Source organism: Engraulis encrasicolus, chromosome 6 (genome assembly GCF_034702125.1).
Source record: "Engraulis encrasicolus isolate BLACKSEA-1 chromosome 6, IST_EnEncr_1.0, whole genome shotgun sequence".
NCBI classification, from domain to species: domain Eukaryota; kingdom Metazoa; phylum Chordata; class Actinopteri; order Clupeiformes; family Engraulidae; genus Engraulis; species Engraulis encrasicolus.
The window spans coordinates 27,952,693-27,978,292 of NC_085862.1; the positions used below are offsets into that span (position 1 = coordinate 27,952,693).

The 25,600-nt window shown below is 40.3% G+C and overlaps 1 protein-coding gene across 1 annotated transcript; it reads left to right on the plus strand.

Moving 5' to 3' along the window:
• The first annotated feature begins 1,091 nt into the window (after nt 1-1,091).
• On the plus strand, nt 1,092-25,317 carry slc1a6 (solute carrier family 1 member 6). Its single transcript, XM_063201160.1, has 11 exons — nt 1,092-1,327; nt 1,452-1,700; nt 9,678-9,998; nt 10,974-11,111; nt 11,891-12,098; nt 12,211-12,253; nt 12,428-12,747; nt 14,339-14,572; nt 15,651-15,845; nt 21,135-21,269; nt 23,132-25,317. The coding sequence occupies exons 3-11, from the start codon at nt 9,722-9,724 to the stop codon at nt 23,349-23,351; spliced, it is 1,770 nt and encodes a 589-aa protein (XP_063057230.1). The 5' UTR covers nt 1,092-1,327; nt 1,452-1,700; nt 9,678-9,721; the 3' UTR covers nt 23,352-25,317.
• The last annotated feature ends 283 nt before the right edge of the window (nt 25,318-25,600 follow it).

Consider the following 25,600-nt stretch of genomic DNA (forward strand, 5'->3'; position numbering starts at 1 on the left):
ATATACACTATGCATTTTGTAAGAAGGCACATAATTATCATGTCTAAATGTGGTTGATACATGCAACATTACACCACCCACACACACTGGCAGAGGAACTTTGTTTCCATAGTGATGCAATCTGCTGTTTTCATCTGTTTTCTCATGAAGTGAAAAATATGATTCGAGTTACACACTAGACTGAATCAACTTCTGTGGAAAAATGTTTTCCATTTGCCACAAAACTGTTATTCTGAGTGCACAATATAGCATTATGGTTTTTTTCTCTCATAGGCTACAATAACTGACCAACGAGGATTGAACCTGAGCAGGCTTATATCCTTAATATTAAACATGAGAGTCCCTATCCTTGTAGAATAGCTTGTGCGCCAGCCACTGTCACACTTGAGTATTGCACACTTGAATATTTACACAAATATCCAAACACACTGCCGGACAGCGTTAAAGGTAAAAGAAGAATGTAGGATCTTTGATGACTGGTCACATCAGTGTTGTCATGAAATGCTGGAAACTATAAATGGATTCTAGCACAGCAGAGTTAATTCAAAATTTAGAGGGTACCCTGTGACCAAATACACTACAGAAATGTTAAATCAACTCTATTGTAGTATTGAATTAAGACAACATTTTGCACTGTGAGGGCACATGGAGACAACGGCAACATTTTTCCATCAGCAGCCTGAGCTGGGCGTGTGCACGCAAGAGAGCTTGAAAGGTAAAGGTTGTAGCAGGTGAAATACAGATGTAATAGGCCTACATGTGTTAGTTGACACTGGAGGATGCGGAGAGTTTAAGATTAGCCACTGTTGTGACATAGGAAGACATAGGGCCTACCTTATTCAGACATGTTGTAAAACCCACATTTAGGCCTACCATTGACCACATTTAGGCCTAAAAAAGTAATTTATAGGACAATTCAACTCATATTAAATAGTGGTCTTTAGGCTAGGCAATAGGCATGCCTTTCTTGAGTATTCTGGATTTTCAATCAGTTGTTGTTTTGTTAAGCGTATAGTAGCCTACATCCATAGTGGGGGGAGCTTGATAGCAAAGGGCCCAAGACTTGTGTAGGTGGACGCGTGGGTGGAGAGGCATTGGAGGTCAGTAGTAATGTGCATCCCTAGAGCTGCTCTAACAAGACCCCCAGCAATTGTAGGGAGGCAGGTTGCCATGGTAATGTGCGTACTACATGTGGCCTAATCTGCATTTCTGCTACTACTACTAGGCTACTATTTCCTAGAAGTGCTTAGAATATGTTCTGCAGGGAGGCATGAAAAAGACAAACTGATGAACCACAACGCGTCAACATATCGAAGTGAACAATGAGGTGAAATGCCATAGGTCTATACATCACAAACAAAATTGAAATCTCAGTAGTCTAATTGAAACATATCAGATGAACACTTCTCCACAACGACCGACAAGCTCACAACAGTTTTTTTTTCTGACAGGCAGCAGGTGGCTTTTCTTCTCGCCTGAAGAATCCTTAACCTACCCTTCCCACGCAGAACTCTGTTCACTGTTTCGTCATATACATTTCATTGGAAGAATGGATAGAAGCGCTCTTCCTCAAAAAGCGACTCCCAAGGAAGCCTGAAAGGCAGTTTTTCATTCTACTCATCGGTACCCTGCTGGCGCAGCGGGTCAAAAATACGCTCTCAACTTGGCGGATGCACGGCGGATGACACATTGAAAAGGAGGTAGGCTCCGTAATAAATTTAGCCTTTTCATTTAGTTTGCCATTATAGTTGGTTTTCATAATTTGCACCTTAAGCCCACCAGTGTAAATGGACTGGTTTGCCCTCTGGTTTAACAGTCTGACTGTAACTTACACACATTGGGCAATGCTATTCTGGTTTCAAAGTTATTGTGCATTGCGCGTTACATTAGACAGCAATTAGTGCTGTAGCTTTTTGTTTTCACTTCAACTCTGCCATGGATTGCGATGCTGTTTATGACTAAAGGATGCTCGTCGACACCCAGTCTGGCTGCCTTATGATTAGGCTACCACTCACGCAAGGGAAGCAGTTTTCTATTGAGGCAATCAGTATGGCCAGTGTTATTTTTAGACAGGGCTATATCCATAACCTTTGTAGTGTTTCTTCACAGGACCTGTTCTCAGTAGGGGATGGGGTGGCTTTTTGAGGGAAGTGTTGGTGGTGGGGGCAGACCTCTGAAGTCCAGGTCAGTGAGGTGGTGGTCCCACATGTGTCAGCACACAAAGTCCCCAAAGGGTCGCCACTGTATCACCTACCTGTAGTACAGGGTGCACATCAGCCTGCCTTTGTGTATAGTAGCCTAGTAGCCTTCAATGTTGATATCATGAGTGGTGAGTACAGACTCTAATGTGTATTGGCTGGCATCTGATAGTGTGTGTGTGTGTGTGTGTGTGTGTGTGTGTGTGTGTGTGTGTGTGTGTGTGTGTGTGTGTGCTTGGCACAAACAGCCGCCTAAGTTGCTTTTGTGCTTATTAGAGTAAAGTGGCAACAGTTGATATGTCTATTCCTCTGTGAGCATTTTGTAAAATATGATAATCCCATGCCAACCTTATAGTCAATTAAACAATGACCGTCTCTGGAATGGGAAACGTGTACAGTATTATGCAGTCTAAGTAATATAATATGCTTGCAATGTCAAGTGTTATCTATGCATACACTGTGGATGTCATGTGCATGGAAAATGGACTCATAGTTACATGACAAATAGATATTATCATACGAGTACAACTTTATGGCTATGTCCTATACAGCACTGCACATTCATCTCTGTTGATAACATGTTAACATGGCACCTTCTGAATCTGACACATCGGCACTTGTGAAAAGCCTACAGTGTTTTTCCCTTTGGAGAGGAGGCTGAGGTGACCAGAGAGTTTGACTGGAGTGCAGCTGTCTCCAGTGGGGCACTCATGCAGCTTTAATACCCCTCTGCTGGGTGGGAGTCTGAAACAGAATTGGCAATGACCAGCCATCCACAGAACACACAATCTGCATGCCTACGTACCTGCAGTATGGTTCCTGTTATTATTGCAAGCAATATGCAATGTGTTTATGGCTACAGGCATGCTTTTTTGGATGAAATAGTAGGGTTGCACTGAAGCCCTTTCACACACTTTCATTTTTTTGCTGAAGCAGCCTAACTACATGATAACAACATTGCTATGGCTCGATCATTACCATTTTGGTGGTATGAAAATGGTTATGACAGAGGTTCAGCATGGATGGGTTAATGTCATTAAATGACATGCAATGCAGTGAGAATGACTGTGTGGTTTTTAAGTTGAAGAGGTGATGAGACGTTTGTCAAGGAGATAACTTATCTTATCAGATGTTTGTATCAGGATGCACTGATGAAGGTCTGAAAACCGAAACGTTTGCAATGCACCCCCACTTGGGAGCACTTGGGTAGATGACAGATAGGCAGCAAAAAACTATTTTTTTCACAAAACATTGTTTATGAGGGAAAAAAGTATATGTCTACGTAGTGCAGCAATTAATCTTTCAAAAAATCCAAGTGGACACAATGTTGGTCTATTAATTGATTATTTATTTACGTTGATAGAGCAATTTGTTGAAAATATGTCCTTTGGTGTGACGTTAAGAAATATAAGTATATTAAGTATACTTGGGTAGATGACGTGACGTGTTAATTTTGCTGGCACAGGCTCTTAAAATTAAGTTAATTCATGCTTTCAAAATTGTTAATGTTTTAAGTCTATGTTGAGAAAAAGTACTGTGTAATTAATCCAGAGTTTAAATAAGTATACTCAATTTTGAGTCAAATGTCACATTTGTCCTATGGTGTGACTGTCACAAGCCTGGTTCTCCATACTAAAACCTTTTTTTTTTTTTTTTAAATAATCAAAGCTCCGTCATTTGTCTAAACAACCCTGGCATGTTTTTCAAGGTGTCTATTTTAGCAAGTGACAAGGCTTAATTTTTTTCCTGTTTTTCTGAGAGCGTATGGTGTTATGAAACTTTGTCACAGAAAAAAATGTCCTGTGGTGTGACAGTAACATGGGTAATTCTATGGATAATTATCTATTGTTGAAGGTCCAGCTGTACATAAATTGTGACTGTAGACCCTTTAGAAGCCAATGCAAGGGTGGAGTTTAGGTTTTTCTCTCTGAGTTCTTCAATCAATCAATTATGTTTTGCCACCACAAGATCTCTTAGTTTTGTAGTCCTTTGGTGTGACAGCCATAAAATACATTTTGACAATAGTGTATTTTTTATTTAAAAAAATTCTTATGTAGATGTATGCAAATGCATCTTACTGAATGTGAAATTGCATTTCAGTTGGCAAGGACAGGGCTTTAAATCAGATCAAAAGCTCAAAACTCCTATGGTGTGATGATAAAAGTCCTATGGTGTGACACTTTGGAGAGTCATACCAAAGGAAAAACAGGTCACACCAAAGGACTAGATATCTGAGAGATAGCTTTTAAAACAACTGGTTATACATGTTTTGTTGATTAGATAACTATTGTGTATTCAAATAACTTATTCCTTTATTGGCCATTTGAATTTATACTTTGATGCATTGTTGATGAATATTTCCTGTTGATTTTAGAGACTATCAAAGGATATGAAATTTCATTAATGGTGCTTTGAAACCATAAAATAGAACGGTAACAGTGAAGGAAAGATGAGTGAGAGAGTATAGGGAAACATAGATGAATAAAGTATACTGTGGAGAGCTCAAGATAGCACAATTGTGCAGTCCAGCTTGAGATACCAAACAGGCACTGGCCGCTACACTCTACAGGTTCAATGGTGTGACAGTCAGACCATACCTACAGTACAAAGAGGGTGAGGTGTGATGGTCATGCCAAAGTCACACCAGTATGAGTCTTATGAGCTCTGCAGGTTAAATTTAATGACCACATGACTGTCATTAAGTGTTAGGATAGGCTGATAATCTATGACTTAAAGATCTATAAGCATAGAGTGTAGGTCCATATTAACTACATTACATTAAGATCAAAAGACAAAATAGTCATGTTGATACATTTTTTTCTGGCTCAGTTTTGCATTTTTGTCCTTTGGCGTGACATGAATGTCCTACGGTGTGACATTTTTTAAACGCACAAATATTTGTTTGAGCTTAAGAATATGTTTGATTAACACTGAATATTGCATTAGGGAACAGCAAATTATACTCCCTGAAATGTTAATGTTAGTATAAATTCAGACAATTTTGAATATTTAACAGAAAGTTATCCCTGTATGTATTTCCTTGAAGGTTTCCAATAAGCTTGCCTCTCATGGGGGAAAAATCCTTAAATGGTTATTTTTCATTAAATTAATGATTCAAAATATTGCACTAAATACAAAGAGTGTAACAATGTATATACAGTTTTTTTCGATTGCCTACACACAATTTTCGGAATCGGTCTTCGAATTCTCAAAACTCTACACACAAATCTCCAAACCTCACACACAACGGGCCAAACTCTTCACTACCTCTGAAAAATGCACATCTTGTCTCAAAACAATGTACTCTCTTCTAAAAACCTCATTTTGTCGTCAAATGACACACACAGACAGTCACTACAATACACATTTGCAGACCCATTAAAACACTGTTGGGCACAGGGTAAAACTAATTTCTCCCAGTAACTTGGGCTTTTTTTGTTCTGGATTGCATGGATACTGTGACATAAGTTGGAAAAACATCATTCCCACAATGCACAAACAGAAACAGAAAGCTTTTTTTATGTCTTTTTCAAAAAAATAACACAAAGATAAACCCCATTGCCTATTTGGCAGTACAAAAACCCCATTACATTACTGTATAGCCTATTGCTATGAAAAAAAACCCTCTATACTCAACTTGAAACACAGTAGAAACTTATTTTCTTCAGTGTTCTACTTTCTAAAGAGGGTATTTTTCTGTAGTAAAATACTGAAATATTGTTTTTAGACTCGGAGTACACAGACGTGTATATATTTTACATATTTTTTTACGTAAAATATTTAAAAATGGCACTAATGTATTGTAAAATATTGGGTAACCACTTGAAAGTTATGTCTTGTATAACCTATTTTTGAGTTCAAAAACTAAACAAATGGGTTTTCTCCTTGTATCCACTCATTTTTCATCAATATGACAATGTGTGTCCTTATGGGGTGATAATTTCAGATTGTAAACCGGTATGAAGAGAGTTTGCCCATGTGATGAGGAAGTGAACATAGTTGCAGTTGATTGTAGTGTTGTGAATGACAGTGTGTTCCATGAGAAACCCAGTGTTTTTCTTTATGAAAATTGAGTGTAATCCAGAGAATTGTGTGTAATGGTGTGAAAAGAGTGTGTTTTAAAACTGGAATTTGAGTGTTAAGTAGGAATTGTGTTTAGTGTTCAGTGACATTGGTTAGGGGAGTTGGGAAATGGGTGAGATGTTCCGAGAATTGTGTGTGAAGTACCAGAACTTGTGTGGAGGCAATCGAGAAAAACTGTAAAACTCCATCAAGCCATTTCAACATTATTAAATATATATATTTCTAAACGTCACACCAAAGGACATATTTACATCTGATTGCTTTAGCAACGTAAACAAATAATCAATTAGTAGACCAACATTGTGACCACTTGGATTTTTTGAAAGATTAATTGCTGCACTACGTAGACATATAATTCTTTGCCTCATAAAAATGTTTTGTGAAAAAATGTTTTTTTGCTGCTTATCTGTCATCTACCCACTTATTTATGCTCTGGATTTATTACACATTACTTTTTCACAACAATGACACTAGTTTAATCATTTAAAACATTGACAATTTTGAAAGCATGAATTTACTTACAGTTTTTCTCGATTGCCTCCACACAAGTTATGGTACTTCACACACAATTCTCGGAACATCTCACCCATTTCCCAACTCCCTTAACCAATGTCACTGAACACTAAGCACAATTCCTTCTTTACACTCACATTTCAGTTTTAAAACACACTCTTTTCAAACCACTACACACAATTCTCTGGATTACACACAATTTTCATGAAGAAAATCCCTGGTTGTCGCATTGAACACACTGCCATTCAAAATACTAAAATCAACTGCCATACTATGTTCACTTCCTCATCACATGGGCAAACTCTCTTCATACCGGTTTACAATCTGAAATCATCACCCCATAAGGACACACATTGCATGTGATATTGATGAAAACATGAGTGGATGCAGTGAGAAAACACATTTGTTTAGTTTTTGAACTCCAAAATATGTTATACAAGAGATCACTTTCATGTGGTTACCCAATATTTTACAATAAATTAGTTAATTTCTTTAAATGTCAGAAAAATATGTAAAATATATTTTTTGTCACACATCTGTGGACTCTAGTCTAAAAACAATATTTCAGTATTTTGCTACAGAAAAATACCCTCTTTAGTAAGTAGAACAGTGAAGAAAATAAGTTTCTACTGTGTGTCAAGTTGAGTATAGAGTTTTACCTTGTGCATATTAGTGTTCAATGGTTCACATAAGAGTGTATTACAGTTTTTCTCGATTGCCTCCACACAAGTTCTGGTACTTCACACACAATTCTCTGAACATCTCACCCATTTCCCAACTCCCCTAACCAATGTCACTGAACACTAAGCACAATTCCTTCTTTACACTCACATTTCACACACAATTCTCTGGATTACAAACCATTTTCATGAAGAAAATCCCTGGTTGTCGCATTGAACACACTGCCATTCAACATACTAAAATCAACTGCCATACTATGATCACTTCCTCATCACATGGGCAAACTCTCTTCATGCCTGTTTATAATCTGAAATCATCACCCCATAAGGACACATATTGCATGTGTGATATTGATGAAAACATGAGTGGATGCAGTGAGACCACACATTTGTTAAGTTTCTGAACTCCAAAATCTGTGATACAAGAGATCACTTTCATGTGGTTACCCAATATTTTACAATAAATTAGTGCATTGTTTAAAATGTCAGAAAAATATGTAAAATATATATTTTTTGCCACACATCTGTGTACTCCGAGTCTAAAAACAATATTTCAGTATTTTGTTACAGAAAAATACCCTCTTTAGTAAGTAGAACAGTGAAGAAAATAAGTTTCTATGTGTCAAGTTGAGTAGCCTATAGAGTTTTACCTTGTACATATTAGTGTTCAATGGTTCACATAAGAGTGTATTAAAATGACTGCTTGTGTGTGTCATTTGAAAACAAAATGACCTTTTTAGAAGAGAGTACATTGTTTTGAGAGAAGACGTGCACTTTTCAGAGGTAGTGAAGAGTTTTACCCGTTGTGTGTGAGGTTTGGAGAATTGTGTGTAGAGTTTTGAAAATTCGAGAACTGATTCCGAAAATTGTGTGTAAGCAATCGAGAAAAACTGTAAAATGACTGCTTTTGTGTGTCATTTGAGAACAAAATGACCTTTTTAGAAGAGAGTACATTGTTTTGAGACAAGACGTGCATTTTTCAGAGGTAGCGAGGAGTTTCACCCGCTGTGTGTGAGGTATGGAGATTTGTGTGGAGAGTTATGAGAATTCGAGAACTGATTCCGAAAATTGTGTGTAAGCCATCGAGAAAAACTGTAATTTTAATAGCCTGTGACAGCAAAATTTACGTCAACTACCCACTTACATTTATTTTTGTTTATACCTTTCCTGCATCGGCAACTCTCGGTGTGCGAGTTCTTTTCCTCATCCAGTGTATCAGGATGCAGAAATTGAAATGACCACTAATGACCATGAGGGGGGTCAGTCAAGCATTGTTAAGAGGCTATTTTATGTGACGATATGCTCACTGATAATGTAAAGGGCACAATGTGTGGACCTCTGTTCTCACATCTGCAGGACTGTGCAGTTAGACATATGCAAACATTTTTCATGTGGAGAAATGTTATGGTGTCCCTGGAGGTATGGAATTTACATGGCATACATCACTTCTGCTTGATGTGAGAGGGTTCAGAGGATTGCATCCGCCTCTGAAGATGAACTGGAGGCTAGTGCACAATGCTGCCCGCCGCCAAAGAACAATGATCTTGATGTACAGGAAAATCAGGCAAACGAAAAAAAAACAGTCTGTCTGTTAAAGGCAACTGAGATAAACTCTGATTGGTTTATTGCACTATATGTCACACCCTGGAACACACCAAAAGAACCAAAAGTGCATAATTCAAAGCCAATTCCTTTGAACATTTTGCTATACACACAATATTCACTTTTCCTGTCGTCAAGGTGCAATACAATATGTGTTGCTTTAAAGACTTTAAAGGTGCACTGTGTAGGATGGTAGCCAGAGTTGGTATTGTAACTATACTGCTCATTGAAATTGTGCTGCCTATTTCCACATTGGATCTTTTCACAAATATGTACTAAATGATAAAGTAATATTTACTAGCAGGACCAAAGTACAGTACGTTTTGTAGCTAAAAATAATCGTTTTTTTTTTTTCAAAATGGCAGACAATGGAGAAGTATGAATGTATGAATAGTGCAATTTTCCCTGTCAAACTGTTAAAAATATTACACAGTGCACCTTTAAGCAATATTGTAAGTGAACCCATTTCATTTCTGTGTAAAGGCCCATCCACTATGGCTCAGAAATAACCACACTCATGTTATATATTTTTCATTCTTTTTATATTCTTTTTATATACTCTTATACTCTTATACTTATATTCATTTTTGCCTCTCCACAGTGTCCCATGAGACGTGCCTCCTGGACCAGGTCCTGGAGCTGATTATGAATGAGAAGCCTCCGGGCAACGCCAGCCTATTCCTGAACGAGGACTCTGACGAGAAGCCAGAGCGGCGCGGGCGTGAGCGAGGAGGAGGAGGAGGAAGAGGAGTAGGAGGAGGAGGAGGAAGAGGAGCCCTACTACGGCAGCAGTTGCGGCAGGCGTTGCAGAAGCGTAGCGCGGACACTCGCAACAGGATGTGCTCCGTCACCAAGGAGGGCGCCAGGGCTTTCCTGCGGCGCAACGCCTTCGTGCTCTTCACCGTGGCCGCTGTGGCCCTCGGTAGGTCACAACATGTTTGCATCCAAGACAGCCATATAGTAAAGCTTCAATATTTAACCCATTGATGCCTAAGGCACCTGCAAAAAAGGGTGCTGAATGCCTGAGCCCTTTTTAAGAAAAGCTGCCCTCAGCCTATAAAAACCTAAATATCTCAGCTTCTGAAGCACATAAAAACATGCAATAAGATGCATTTAAACACTAAGATCCTCATCTTTCATTAGAATGTGTTCATTCATCTCAAAGAAACAAAGATTTTTAATAAAGTTGTCTCAAATCTCATGAGCCTGAATGTTGCGTAATGCAGCTCCAGGTGGCAGGGCCAATGTTGCGCAACGCAACATCCAGCATCAATGGGTTAATACCACCATAAATACTTAGTACCACTAACCATTGAGTAACACTCACACTAAATGCATAGTAGGCCTACCACCATAAACACGTAGTACCACAGTATCATTGAAATGGTTGGGATGTCAAACTCAAATTGATCGAGGGCCAAAATCAAAATATGGAACGGAGTCGCGGGCCGAGCTCAAGATTTATTTTTAATATATGGACTACAATCGTGCAGGCACGCACTTAATACTCATAGTTAAATCTCACACACACTGGCACATATTGTGTTGCATAGGAGTGTGAGCTGTGTCATTGGCCTGGGCCCGCTCATACTTCTGAGAAACACCAAATTTCATGTTCAAGTCCTGGTACACTGTACATTAATAATGTATGAGGGCCAACTGTAATACACATTGGAAACTACCTCGCTGGCCAAATAAAATGACTCTGCGGGCCAGATTTGGCCCCCAGGCCTGAGTTTGACACCCCTGGGTTAGAGCCTCCAAATACTACCTAAGTACTGCTATACTTACAAGCATGTACTGTACATAGAGCACATGCATGGGCAGTATATACAATATATTTACATACGTAGACTACAGTGCCTGTAATTGTGTGATGATGTCTATGGCATTGCAGGGGTTGTGCTGGGTTTCTCCCTGCGTCCATACAAGCTGTCGATGCGGGACATCAAGTACTTCTCCTTCCCCGGGGAGCTGCTGATGCGCATGCTGCAGATGCTGGTGCTCCCTCTCATCATCTCCAGCCTGGTCACAGGTGCAACAACAGTCTCTCTTTCCCTGTAGCCTCCTACTGCAGCAGGGGTCGCCGGCGACCCTATTCACTTGCTGAAAATGCTTAACTACATCATAACAACATTGCTGTGACATTACAGAGAGCCATAGTGCTGCGCTAAGGGGTTAAGTTAGTGTTTCTCAACAGGGGCGGTACAGGCCCCAGGGGGCTTTGGGGGGCTCAAGGTGGGTGTTGAGAAGGGTGCAGCTGAGCAGAGGCGGTGCTTAGTTGCCATTGGGGGGACATTAGTTCATTTAATTTTTTAATACTAAGGGGGCGTTGTCAGACTTATGATGAGGTCAAGGGGGCATTGGGAGGCTTGTGATGAGGCTAAGGGGACGTTTGTTCAAAAAACGTTGAGAACCACTGCTTTAAGTCAACACGCCAGTCAGGTTCAACTCTTGTTTTTGGCATGGCATGAGCTAATTTCCAGACATTTACACAGAGATTTGTCGTAAAATGGTTTTGACATGTCACCAGACATTAAGGAAACATCTCATGCTTGCAATGTAATCTTACCTCGATCTTAACTTCAAGCACCTTCTGTTGTCCATCGCCTCTGTCATTTAAATGGAAATGTTTAGAATGTGAAATCACAATTTGTTAAGATTAGTCGTTAATATTGTGAGGAATTGTAAACTGTTGAGAGTCGAATTTCTCCAATTTCTATTGCAAATATTATTTGTAGACCCACAGTTTCCTCTCAATAAATTTAGTCAAATTGCTCTCACGAGTTACATGTGTTGTGATTATTCTGGCAGGCATATCCTCTCTCGACAGCAAAGCCTCGGGGAAGATGGGAGTGCGAGCCGTTGTGTATTATATGGTGACAACGTTTATTGCTGTTTTCATTGGAATTGTGATGGTGATCATTATAAGGCCTGGCAAAGGCAGCAGGGACCGTCCAGCGACCTCTAGTGGCAACATTGAGCCGGTGCAGGCAGCAGATGCTTTTCTGGACCTCATCAGGTGGGTCCTTCAGTGCACAAGATAACACAGTACATGGATTTAAAAAAGGGACTTTTGATAAAGTTATCCATAACATTGACTCATGTTGTATTTTGTATTTCCTATAATGTAGGAATATGTTCCCTCCAAACTTGGTGGAAGCTTGCTTTAAGCAGGTAGGGAAATGCAAAACTTTTTCTTCTGCGTACTAAAATGCAATAAATGTGTCCTGTCTTATTCAGTGAAGTAATTGGAAAAAATACTCTGAACAGAATTCATTTTTGTAGCACATAATAAAATGTGATTTCTTTCAAATCTTGATGACATGATCGATCTTACAACCCCCACAGTACAAGACAAATTACAAAAAAGTAGTCTCCTCCAAGGATGTCACCATTCACGTCAACGTGACCAACCCCGCCAACGCCACCATCAACATGACGGACCTCCAGGCCAACCTGACGGCCATGCTCCAGACCATCCAGGAGACGGTGGAGGAGACCATCCCCACGGCGGGCTCCTCCAACGGGGTCAACGCCCTGGGCATGGTGGTCTTCTCCATGTGCTTCGGCCTGGTCATCGGCAACATGAAGCGGCAGGGGCAGGTGCTGCGGGAGTTCTTCGACTGCCTGAACGACGCCATCATGCGCCTGGTGGCGGTTATCATCTGGTTGGTGTAAATTAGTGTAGCGGGGGGAGAAGGGGGAACATCTCAGCCTGATTATCTTCGACTTTCAAAGCTGTTCGAGACTTGTTCTGACCAAGAGCATAACAATTAACGTTTCCCAAACGGCATGGTTGACCCACCTCCCTTGGTTTGCTAATGGTTGTTTACTTCCCTACAAAGTGGGAGGAGTTCCCGATTTTTCCGGAGCTCAGAAAATGTATTTGTATTGCTCCTGGCCTGACTAGTGCGGCCTGGCTAGGAACATCTAGGATGTCCCCGAGAGGCTGATAAATCTTCTGACACCCACAGTTGCAGAATTGAACTTGATTGAACAACAATATATATACCTATCCTGGCACCACACTCTGCTTTATATCGTTGAACATTTCTGGAGAGAAAGTATTAAAAGAACATCCACCCTATTTCGATTTCCTCTGCAGTTTTTGTAAGCATTACACATGAATGTGTGTATATTTTTCTTCTCAGTGTGTTCAGTACTAAGATTTATTAGTATTAGAATTATTTATAATCACTGGAAGTGGATAGAACCATTAGCATCAAGCCACAAGTGATCACTGGACGGAATTAAACAGCCGTTTTGCACATTCATTTTAAAGAGGTTTATAAGTACATTTAATGATGTTTTATTTGGTTACGTAGACTTCCATTGGTTCCATAGACGTCCAACATATAGAGAAAAATGTACTACGTATACATACAGTGTAATAAGTATACGTACAATAGATGCTCTGCATGAGAGTCAATTTGGACTTCCCATTTTTCACCAATGGAGGCAGTAATAAAATAGTAATTTAGAGGTAATAATGCTCAAGAATGTATCGATTTATGTATTGTGTTATAAGTATTGGTTTTCAGGCAGGCATCACGATTGGCACCCAGAGACCCGCCCAGCACTGCTTTAATGTTACAGTGGCCAAGGGCAGGACACATTTGGATGAGTTTGAGAGCGGCCTGTATTTGTAATAGGGCCCTGTGAGGACACTATTAGTATTATTATCAATGGAAGGCGGTTCGGTTTGGGGAGCCTGGGGAGGGAATGTGGTGGTGCCCAGTTCGTCTAGCTGGGTTCCTGGTGTAAGGTGTCAGAGAAGCCAGCCAACTCATTTTTGTTTGAATGTTCTGTCTCCTCCACTTGCGCCGTTCATGTTCTCGCGGCCGCCCGGAGCTGACACTCTGCTAATGGACCAAAGACATGGCAGATATTCAGGCAGTGCTGTTTAGACTGGTCTGCAGAATTTTGGACTGCGGTGGCAGAGTACAGCTGCAGTTCATCACTACAGAACACACACTGGGAAATACAGTGTTCAATAATAGTAACTCAGTAACTTTCTGTCTATCTATTTGCCTAACTGTCTGTCTGTCTGTCTGTCTGTGAATTTGTGTGTCTGGTTATCTTATCTATGTATTTATTTGTCTGTCTATTTGTCTGCCTATCTATCTATCTATCTATCTATCTATCTATCTATCTATCTATCTATCTATCTATCTATCTATCTATCTATCTATCTATCTATCTATCTATCTATCTATCTATCTATCTATCTATCTAATTATCTATCCCTCTGTTCATCAGGTACGCCCCGGTGGGCATCATGTTCCTGATTGCCGGTAAGATCGTGGAGATGAGGGACCTGGCTCAGATGGGCGGTCAGCTGGGCATGTACACGGTGTGTGTGATGGTGGGCCTGCTGATCCACGGCCTCCTGGTGCTGCCCCTGCTCTACTTCCTGGTCACGCGCAGGAACCCGTTCACCTTCATCGCCGGACTGCTGCAGGCTCTGATCACCGCCCTGGGAACCTCCTCCAGGTGGGGAACATTCGGGAATGTCGGTCGGGAGCATTCGGGAACGTCGAGTGGCGGCCAGGCTAACCCAGACAGTCTTTTTTTTCCGCCCACCCCGCCCGCTCGCTCGCCCGCCCCCGGCTTTCTAGACATGCCGCAGATGCCATAAACTCACGGGTGCCGTTTTAGACATTTTAGGCTCCATGAACCCTGAAATGTCTAAGGTGCTGCCTCAGGGCCGGCCCAAGACATAAGCGAACTAAGCGGTGGCTTAGGGCCCCCGTGCTACCAGGGGCCCCCTGTGAGCAGCAAAAATCAAGGGAGGCTACAGTTTGTTACAGACACTTGGTAGCCTATAGCAGAGGTTCCCAACTTTTTCTGTAGGGATCCATATTTTTGCCTATAGGATTATGAATGACCTGATGCTGAGCAGGTGGTGGTATGGGGGGCCCCGGATTAAATTTTGCTTAGGGCCCCATAAAGGCTTGGGCCAGCCCTGTGCTGCTTCCACAAACTCTCCTGACTCTGTGTGCACTTCATGAACTCACTTTTATTTGACTGTAGACACTAACTGAACTTTCATACCTCTTTCATACAGTTTATACACTCTGAAGAAAACTTATACATAGTTTCTTCCCGTTAACCCTTTCCATTTATAAGAACAGTGTTTCATTTGGCTTTTGAATGATATTGATTGAACACACAGATGTACTGCATGTGTGCACAATGTCAGTGTCAATGCCAATATTAGTCATGGGTAAGTCATGGGTAAACGATTAGGGTGTCAGACTTGCAGCCCAAAGGTTGCCGGTTCGACTCCTGACCTGCCAGGTTGATGGGGGAAGTAATTAACCAGTGCTGTCCCCCATCCTCCTCCATGACTGAGGTACCCTGAGCATGGTACCGTCCCACCGCACTGCTCCCTTTGAGGCATAAATGCAATTTTGGTGTGTGCACTTGTGTGCTGTGGAGTGCTTTGTCACAATGACAATGGGAGTTGGGCTTTCACTTTGATATCACTGATGTAAAGGTTCTGTTCACATTTTCTTGTTTTCTCCTCCTTTTTTCTCCTCTTTTAATTCTTTTGTGTTCTTGATGCCAGCTCCGCGACCCTTCCCATTACCTTCCGTTGCCTCGAGGAAAACAATAAAGTGGATAAGCGAGTGACGCGCTTCGTGTTGCCGGTTGGGGCCACCATCAACATGGATGGCACAGCACTCTATGAAGCGGTGGCAGCCATCTTTATCGCACAAGTCAACGACATGGACCTCAACTTTGGCCAGATTCTCACCATCAGGTATTTCGGTTTGGCAGTATGGACTTCTCAAGCGGTTCCCAAACTGGGAGTCGGGACCCCTAAGGGGGTCGCGGAGGTACTGCAGGGGGTCGTGGAGAGATGGCAATACTTGCATAAAGTTAAGGAAGAAAAATCCGCACTCACAAAATGCGTCTCATTATTTATTTATATTACCACCATGTCCAAAAAGCAAACGCGTTTCGGCTATCAAGCCTTCATCAGTGCGTGGTACGGCACAGTACCACGCACTGATGAAGGCTTGATAGCCGAAACGCGTTTGCTTTTTGGACATGGTGGTAATATAAATAAATAATGAGACGCAGTTTGTGAGTGTGGATTTTTCTTCCTTAAAGTGGCCATGCCACTCTAATTACATTACCATGCCCCCCTTTTTTCCATAATCCTTGGTGTTGTCTGACCTGGTAGGCAACATTATTTTAACTGGAAAGTTATTTGATGGTGTATTTCAAAGCATTTTATTGCGCCCAAAAACACCTCTCGGGAGAACTAAGCGGTTTGTCCATAATGTTTATGAGGTTTGCACTGATTGGCTCAGCTGTTGCTAGAGAACCACGTCATTGTGGAGAACATGTTCTACTGAGGACTCGCAGGCTGCTCTCAGCCTTTGAGATAAAAGAAAAGAAAAATAAGCGTCGCCGAATTGGCTAAAATTACCTAATGTTAAAATGATTGTGCTGGATACCACAGTCCACACTGGCGCAGATTTAATAATGTACAAAACTTTATTGTATTCTGCGCCACTAGATGGCATATTGGGGCATACGGATCCTCCTGGGAGGAGAAGAAGAAGAAGTGCATGTTGTTGCTGCTAGCTACGTACTCACTCTGCCTGCGGTGGATTGTTTTATTCCGTGTCAATTTAAAACTACTTCAGTAAATGTATTAACTTTACACCGAGCCTCTTCATTGCCTACTGCAAAACAACTTTTTGCACCAGTTCGTCACTGATGGCTTATCAACGCGGCGGCATCCTCATCATGGCACAGGTAAGACGCTAACCTACAACACCACTCTATGTTGTAACTTATTTTTTGCTTCAGGCAGGTCTTCATATTTTTTTTCTTCTCGGACGTATTGTGTAGAACTAGGTTAACTTGGTTTCACTCGTTACGTTTGATCCAAGTGGATTTCATTGTTGTTTCAGACACGTTTGCACAATGCGTCCAGAAGTAAGCTTATTCCAATGTTGTTGTACTGTGTTCAAAAGTTGTTGAATTGTTAGACATGTCGAAACACATTTAGGACAGATACCGGTGTGAAAGACTATCTTGGGCTGTAACAACTGGCGACTGCAGATTTTAGAAGCAGTGGAGATTGGACGTAAATGTCACTCTTAATCTGGGGTGTATTCATTTAGACCAGGATTGAGACTTTCGCTTTGACCAATCACTGTGTTTATCACCTGGAGTCGCCAGTTGATACGGGGGACTCCGTCTGTTACACCGGTTATAGGCCTATACTTTGATTAGTTTATGCATAAATGATACCTGAGAAGATATGCCCCCTCAAAAGAAAGGAAAGCACAGCCAGAGCTCTAAATTAACATTGCAATCAGCCAAATGCTGGTGAAAACTTAGGTTGGCTGGTACAAAATATAACTTAGTAGCCACTTTGACCCATTGGTGAGTATGCCTGGAGATTAAACATCTATTTGCAATTTTGGCTGGTGATGAAAAAGGTTCATTTGTAGTCTTGAGCACAGCATACCTGTTATCGGTGTATCTCATTATGCTGTATCCTCAATTCTGAAGCATCGATTACTGAAGTGCACACATTTACACTTTATGCATATCTAGGGGTACATGCATATATTTATGCTATACCTCCAGTGTAGGCCTAATAGGATGTATATATTTATACATAGATGTATATCATTTTGTCATTGCAGGTTCATCAGAGTCAGGTGGTCAGCACCCAAACTAAAACCATGAGTCATGGTGAAGAAGGATGAGAGACTGCTCTATGTGCCCAGGGTTTGTCAGGATGGTGTCCAAGAATTACATCCTAGCAGCACAGGTAAATAAATGAATAATGAGTTGTGATTAATATTATTTACCCTACTGGCTGGCATCACATTCTTGAATTCAGACAACATAGTGCTACATTAGGTAATTATTCAATCAGTACTGTAACAGTACAGGGGTTAGACAACGAAACATCTTGGTGTCGGAAGCTGACGCAGAGTGTGAAGGTTCTGTTAGCAGGGAAATAAGAGCACAGTTCAATGCACACATAATGGGTTAAAAAATTAGAAATTCTTGGTGGGCTATCCAAGGTAATGTCTGCATACCACCAAGATGAACCACATCCAACAGGATTAACTGTGGACGCAAGAGGAAGCCTGTCTGATCATCCTTCTTGGTGGTATGCAGATATTACCTTGGATACCGTGGCTCTTAGTACATCATAAAGACTTGTGATCTTGGTCAAATATGCACCAGAATTTTTTTTTAAATGGTGGTATGTCACCCATGCTGTTATGTGCTTTGCTCTTTCTTTGCTCTTTAATTGAGCCTTCACACACTGCTCTTTAGTGCAATGTGCAATTAATGTAGACTGGCCACCAAGGTAGTCCAATTTATCCATGAAACCTCCCACACCAAAATGTCAGGTGTTTTCATTGTCTAACACCTGTATATTACAATGCATTACCATATTAATTTAAATAACATGTTTTCCTTTTTTTTTATCAGAACAGGAAGCCATCGTGAAGAAGTTGCCGGAGAGGCTTCGCTTGGCCTTTGCCAGCGCCTCACTATCAGTGATGCTGGTCTCCTTATCCACCGTGCCTACCCCCACATTCCTCCCTTGATGCATTCATCTCCTGACCTGTACCTGTTGTGGGCTGAGTCAGTGATGACACACAGTAGTTGTGATAATAACATACATGTATATGAAATAACTGAAATGATGTCCGTCCAGGCATTTCCTTTGGTATTTTATTGTACACAACTCAGAACATGTTCCCTGTCTGTCTATATTGAGTCTAGCCTAAAACTAATTACTTTAGTTCTATTGTCTCCAGCATATGTACGTAATCTACGTATCCAGTTACATGGGTATTTTGGTGCCTGGATTAGACTGCATGTAAGTAATAATATGAACTCAGGTCAGGATACCACAGTAGTTCAGATAACCATTCATTAATATAAAATGCACATGTTTTGTATAGGCCTATGTCCATCCCAGGATAGACATCCCCTCGTATCACCTTTGTAACTAAAATACATTTGTACTTTGTGTCTAAAAATAAAGTCTATGAACAACTGAATGATCTGATTAATACATTGAAATGGTGTGGTGCAGACGCTGAAATGGGGAAGTTAATTGGATAAACTTGGCTTGGTGTGCTGGACCTCTGTCTCTTCCATACATCCAATCTCAGCCATCAGATCATTGCTCTTCTCACCTGGAGAAATAGAAAGACATACTTAAATGACAATTTTTATCCCAAACAAGTTTTTCACCGAGAATTGGTTACTGTCCCTGTAGCATTGTGGGGCTAAGTGTCTTGCTCAAGGGCACTTCAGCCATGGTGGAGAGAGGTAAGGATGGGTTTCGCACCTGCCCCAATATCAAGACCACCTCCCTAACCATTAGGCCACTGGTGTCTCATTTTGGAAGGCAGACAATTTTGTGAAAACATTAAGTGTTACACTTAACATTAATTACAAGGACAACATGAAGGCTGGGTAGGCATGTGCGTGTTATGGGCAATTTGACTGCCATTTCATGACAGCATCCTATGAAGAGTAAGAATACTATAGGAAATTCGGCGCTAGAGATGTGTACACATGGTTTACTTTTACATTTAAACCATAACACTGAACTTCATAGCCTTTCTTTTTTACTAAGAGCACAAAAAAAAATGCCGTGTTTATTATGTACACGTGTTACACAGCCCTCAATATCTCAGCATAACAATATCTTAGCATAGCGCCAGTTGCTGCTATGGCATAGCTATGTACATAGCTCTGCATCATTGATGCTTTCGTATGGAAAGCATCTTGAATTGAAAAGTCATCAACACGACACCTTACACTTAAATTGCCTATATTTTACGTATTAAGAGGTTACAGTGTAAAACAAATGTTGAAAGACACTTACCAGGTGCTAGCTACTCGGTGAGTAGTTGGAAGTTTTTTTTCCGGATGGATCCACCTCAGCTTTCTTCTTTTATTTTTAGATTTCCAGTGAAAAGTCATGGATGGTTTGTTACCCTAACTGCATGTGCAATCCTCAGCACAACGGGTGTTTATGCTGTTTAGTTATCAGTGATATGAGTAAGGTTTGGTTACCAGTTGCCAAGATGCTCCATTCATAATGTTTATTAATTTTGACTCGTCAAAAGTGGGCGTGGCTAAGCGGTGCGTAGTCAGGGTGACGTAAGCCTGCCCTGTTTTTTCAATTGGCCAGGCTTAGCCGTTTTGTTATTTTCATAAACTATAACAATAAAACGAAATAAAAAAAATCTTTCACATTAACACGACCAGGAAAACATATTATGAACTGTTATTACACATAATCATGCAAGAAGGTTTAAAAAGATTGGCATGGCCTCTTTAAGTTGAGCCACTTTATCGCGCACCCAAAGACTTTCATTTTTCCAAGAAGTTGAGCGCGTCCTCTGCCTAAACTTGAAGAATACTTGCATAAAGCCCATACAATTACATGCCTATTCTTGGAGCATTAAAGGTGGGGTTGCAGGTTAACTATCTTAAGAATATGTACTATTATGACATCACGTTGGGGGCTCCCCAGGCTCTATATAAGTCTATGTAGAACCTCTGAATCCTTGGGGAGTTCCCCCAACGTGATGTCGTAACTGCAACCCCACCTTCACAGTAAGCAACACAAAAAAAGTTTTGCGTTTGGAATATGATGTGGGAGGGGGATTGCAAAAATATTCGGCGATCTAAAAGGGGGTGCCAGCAGAAAAAGTTTGGGAACCACTGGACTAATCCCATGTACAATCTATACACACAGTGAAAAACAAAAACATTGTTAATACCTCTTTACTACACCGTTGCTTTATTACAAAGTGAATTTTACAGTGTTAATTCAGCAATTTGAGACTCAAATTGAACATGTATAGTGATGCTTCTACTCTCAGTTATGAGTTAAAGTAACCTTATACAATCTACTATGTGGTAGTTTTCATGTATGGTCAAATACCATCAAATACCAGTTCACTGTCTTTGATTGTATTCATGCCTTTGATGTGTGTGTGTTTTTTATAATCATGGGATTGGTGGGACTCTCTCCCAGTATCACAGCAACAGCTGCCAGCATTGGAGCAGCAGGCATCCCTCAAGCCGGCCTAGTAACCATGGTGATCGTATTGACATCGGTGGGACTGCCCACGGAGGATATAACGCTGATCATCGCCGTGGATTGGTTCCTGTAAGTCCCGCTAAATGTCACACCCGGGCAAAGAGCTGCTACCAGAAAAAAGAAAAAAAATGAAAGATGTGCCTTGAAAGGTTATCAGTGCATAATGTGTCTGTGTGTCAAAATGGTGATGCCTTTGACTCTATCAAGGAGCAGCTAAACCTACCTGTACATAGCAAAAATACAGTGTTAATTCAACACTTAGAGAGTACTCTGGACCCAAATACACTCTAAAGGATGTTATATTGACTATCAAAGTGTTCATTAAAACTGTATTTTTCACTGTGTGTGTGGTAATGATGTGCCTGAGTTAGCAGTTCTGAAATCAGGTGGTGCTAAATAATCAACTACATCTAAAGACATCAGATGAAGTTGCTTTCAAATTGTTTAATAGATTCTAGGGTATAAATAGAGTTTAGAAGTGATCTGTAGTTTGTTATTGTCTTACATGTTTACTCCATGCATAGTGCATTACATGCGACAAAAACTGGGAAAATATCTGGAAGCACTATGGCTAGTACTATGATATGACAATCGATTATTTACACATCAACATTGTGTCAATCTTAGAAATTTGACATAATAGTCTAATAGTCAGTCATTTCATCTAATAGTTGTCACACTGGCCAATAGTCGACCATATTTTGGTTAGTTAAGTCACGGTGACGTTTCTATTACAGTTTTTCTCAATTGGTTTTGTACATTTCTCGAATCTCTCTCGCAATTTGCAAAACATAATATTCATTCTCAAAACAGCTTTAACAAATGGTAAAACACCATGGATGACCTGCAAAATCAAGTCTCTTGCTCAAAATCCTTAGTTTGTCTTTCAAAAGCAAGTTTTTGTGTCAATGAACATGTCAGTGCCAGCAGAATGGTTAGTCATTGTGTCATAGTGTATGGACAAGCTAGTCAAATCGGTTGGTCATGTTGTCAATTGACTAGTACACTCTTGAGGATCTTTTCTGAAGCGAAATGTTGTTTAGATTGGATGGGAAATGTTGTAAATTCTACTTTATATCATATTGATCAGATAAGATTGATACATTTAGAGTATGACCTATTTATTGACAGGTTTTCTCATTGGAAAAAAGAATAGCCAACTCTGGTTGAGGTGTCAAAATGCGCTCTCTACCACCCCTTTTTACTTCTCTTGCAGGCCCATGTGAAAAAATATAGAACTGTAAAGCAAAATCAATTTGAAACAATACACTGATACTGTATAAAGTGCACTTACTGTCTTGTGAAATTCTAGGGAAATATTGTAATTTTGCGTGGAGCGTAAATATAAAGGGCACATGAGGCAGAGAGTCATATAATGCAGTACAGTGTCTATTGTTGTATTACATGCCTGTTTTCTCTTTCCCTTCTACTGCCTTTGATTAGGGAGAGTCAATATTTACCTGCGAGCAATTTACCAATTCAGATCACATTTATAGACAAAATTCCAATGGGAATTATACAGTGCTTAACACATTATGACAGCTTGGTAAATCATTTCGCATGTCAAGACTTAAACTATGACATAGGGCCTAAATGTTTTAGGGGGTGAGCTATAATGTAGAGAATAATGTATTCAGTGACAAAGCTTTTTGAGTGATATGACAAAAGCAATTGATAATGTACGAAATCACTGAGAATTGTACACAACCATGGCATGGTGGACGGAAGCATTTGCTATATGCCGAAAACAATGAGAAACTGATTTTATCATGTGCACAGGTAACACCAGGAAGTCACAATTGAAGACTTTTGTGAATCATTATTCTGTTGTGAGAAATGTACAAAACCAATTGAGAAAAACTGTAATGAGATTCTACTTGTGCCCTTTTCATGTCACATTCTCAAAGTTTTGCCTAACTTTGTGGGTACAGGGACCGTCTCAGGACCACCACCAATGTTCTGGGAGACTCCATAGGGGCCGGGATAGTGGAGTACCTCTCTCGCCAGGAGCTCCAGACCCAAGACGTGGAGATTGGGAACTCGGTGATCGAGGAGAACGAGAAACCTTACCAGCTCATCTCTCAGGAGAACGACACCGACACTGGAACCGTTACCGGCATCAAGCTCCCTAACAGTGAGACCAGCATGTGAGATAAGGCGGGAGGGAGACGCATGTTGTGACACACGTTATCTTATGACAGACATGTGGGGCCCACACTACAAAGCTGGTTCAGAATAAGTTAAGAGTTAAATAATCTAATAGAAGAGCCGGGGGTACTCATTTTCTTAAGAAAGGCTCTTGTATTAGATGATTTACCTCTTAACTTAACCTTAACTTATCCTGAACCAGCTTTGTAGTATAGGCACCTGCTGTTATGACAGACACGTGATGTTATCACATCTTAGTTTCTCCTTTGAAAGCTCTTGCTGAGCTGAGATGGCGAGCTAAGACAACGTGACAATAGAATGTCAGTAGAGCAAATTTTTAAAATTTATATTTCTGCTCAGTGTTATTTTGTAATGGATAAACCCTGCATTTACAACAACACCTTTTTGTTTGTTTTGTTGATTTATTTGTATCATTATTTATTTATTTTTGTTTATTTATTTCCAAGCTTGTATTTAATTTTGTATTTATTTGGAATTGGAAAAGTAACATTCCAGCAGTGGATTATCAGTATGCTAGTAAAAGTGTGGTCTATATGAATCTACCTCTAACTATTTTTAAGTGTGTAAGGAAACCAGTTTTTATTATATCTTTATTATAGCTGATGTTGTCTATTCTCAACGAGATGATGTGGGCATCATGAACACATGGTGCACTGGTGCAAACAAGGCAATAAGTAAACACAACAATATTGAATACTTTTCATTTCATGTCGTTTATCTTTCTTCACATCATTCTCAATCAACAATTAGTCCATGTGTTGAATTTGTCAATAACTTTGCCTTGAGATGTAAATCCAAACAACATCATATTGGGATAATAGGAGCTAGGTACTGTATCCTATGGAGTGGTAATATGGTGCAAATGGCCTGTTACTAATGGCCAAAGCTCTGACTTTTACAAGTTAAACTTCTTCACTACAGCTCATGCTATGCCCAGTTTCAACACATTAAGAGGTCAGAGGTCAATAGAATTTTTTGTTCTTTTTAAAAAAAATGTTAATGGTTGTTGCCTGATTGTAGTTGGTAATTTAATGTATGCTTTAGCTATTGGCGATTTACTTTGGAACGCTGAAATAAATGGAAGGATTTCTTTTGTAATCATGAGCATGTAATTGAAGGTGAAATCATTTTGTGAATGTGAAATTCTGGGTTTGTTGTAGAAAGAATCATAGTGAAGGCTAATGGTATTATTTTACCCTTTTGTTTTATTTTTTAGAGGCTTAGCTTAGAAAGAATATGGTATGTGGCTTTGATTTAAAAGTACATTTTAGTTTTCAGTTATTGACGGTTGACTTGCGCTACCACATACAGTACATTTCAGACATTCTGACTCAAAACAACACCAAAGTATCCCAAAGTACAGTGGGTGTTCATAAGTGCTGTTCCTGTGTTTGGATAAATGTACAGGCATTTCCTTTGCTAGTGGTAGAGCTGTTTGTCTTTAAATGCACTATTTGGTTGTTGTTGTTTTTTTTCAGTGGGGTTCATACCTGGACGATACAAAGTCGATTGGCACAGGCATTCACATTATTAATCAGGCATGTACCCTGGTCTTGAAGGAGGTATTTGGGCTCGCCTCTCTTCCTAATTCCTTTTTTCACTGTCAGTAGAAATGTGCCATTATTCATTTTGGGGTTTTTAAGAAAACACGTGTTCCTGGCCTGGCCAGAAAACACAGAACATGTGTGCCACAAAAAAAAATCAAGGCTGAGAAACATTTGGCGTTGCAGTAGATTAAATTACAAATTTATCTTCCGAACAGATGCCACATGTTCAGATGCATACATTGGGAAGGAAATTGCACATATTTTTGGGTAAAGACAAGAGGGAGGGTACTGTGAGGATCAGAGGCTGGTCTCATTCTTGTGTTGAGACTTTTTTTGTGTGTGTTGGTTGTGGTATATAACATTTTCTTTCTTTCATACGAATTGTGTATGAAAGTTCCAAATAAATGTCAGGAAAATGAAAAACTACATTGTCTTGTAATCAAGTTTGTTTGTTTTGGCAAATGTGACTTACATTCTTGGGCCCACAGCGTGATGTTGGATATGGTATTAGCCATACTCAGATTCCTTGCATACCTGAAGGACAGTATAGCATCAGTTTAAGTCGAGACTCTCCTTCCTAAGTCCATCTGTGCGCTCCACCGCTTACATTACAAGGTATTGGATTTCCAGACGAACCCGGCTTTCTTCACAGATGTGAGAGGCCTTGACAGACACGACAGTGAT

Coding starts and splice junctions, on each gene's coding strand:
- slc1a6 (XM_063201160.1), top strand. CDS start 9,722: ATGAATGAGAAGCCTCCGGGCAACGCCAGCCTATTCCTGAACGAGGAC. Junction 11,112..11,890: donor CATCTCCAGCCTGGTCACAG/GTGCAACAACAG, acceptor TTATTCTGGCAG/GCATATCCTCTCTCGACAGC. Junction 12,748..14,338: donor CTGGTGGCGGTTATCATCTG/GTTGGTGTAAAT, acceptor TCTGTTCATCAG/GTACGCCCCGGTGGGCATCA.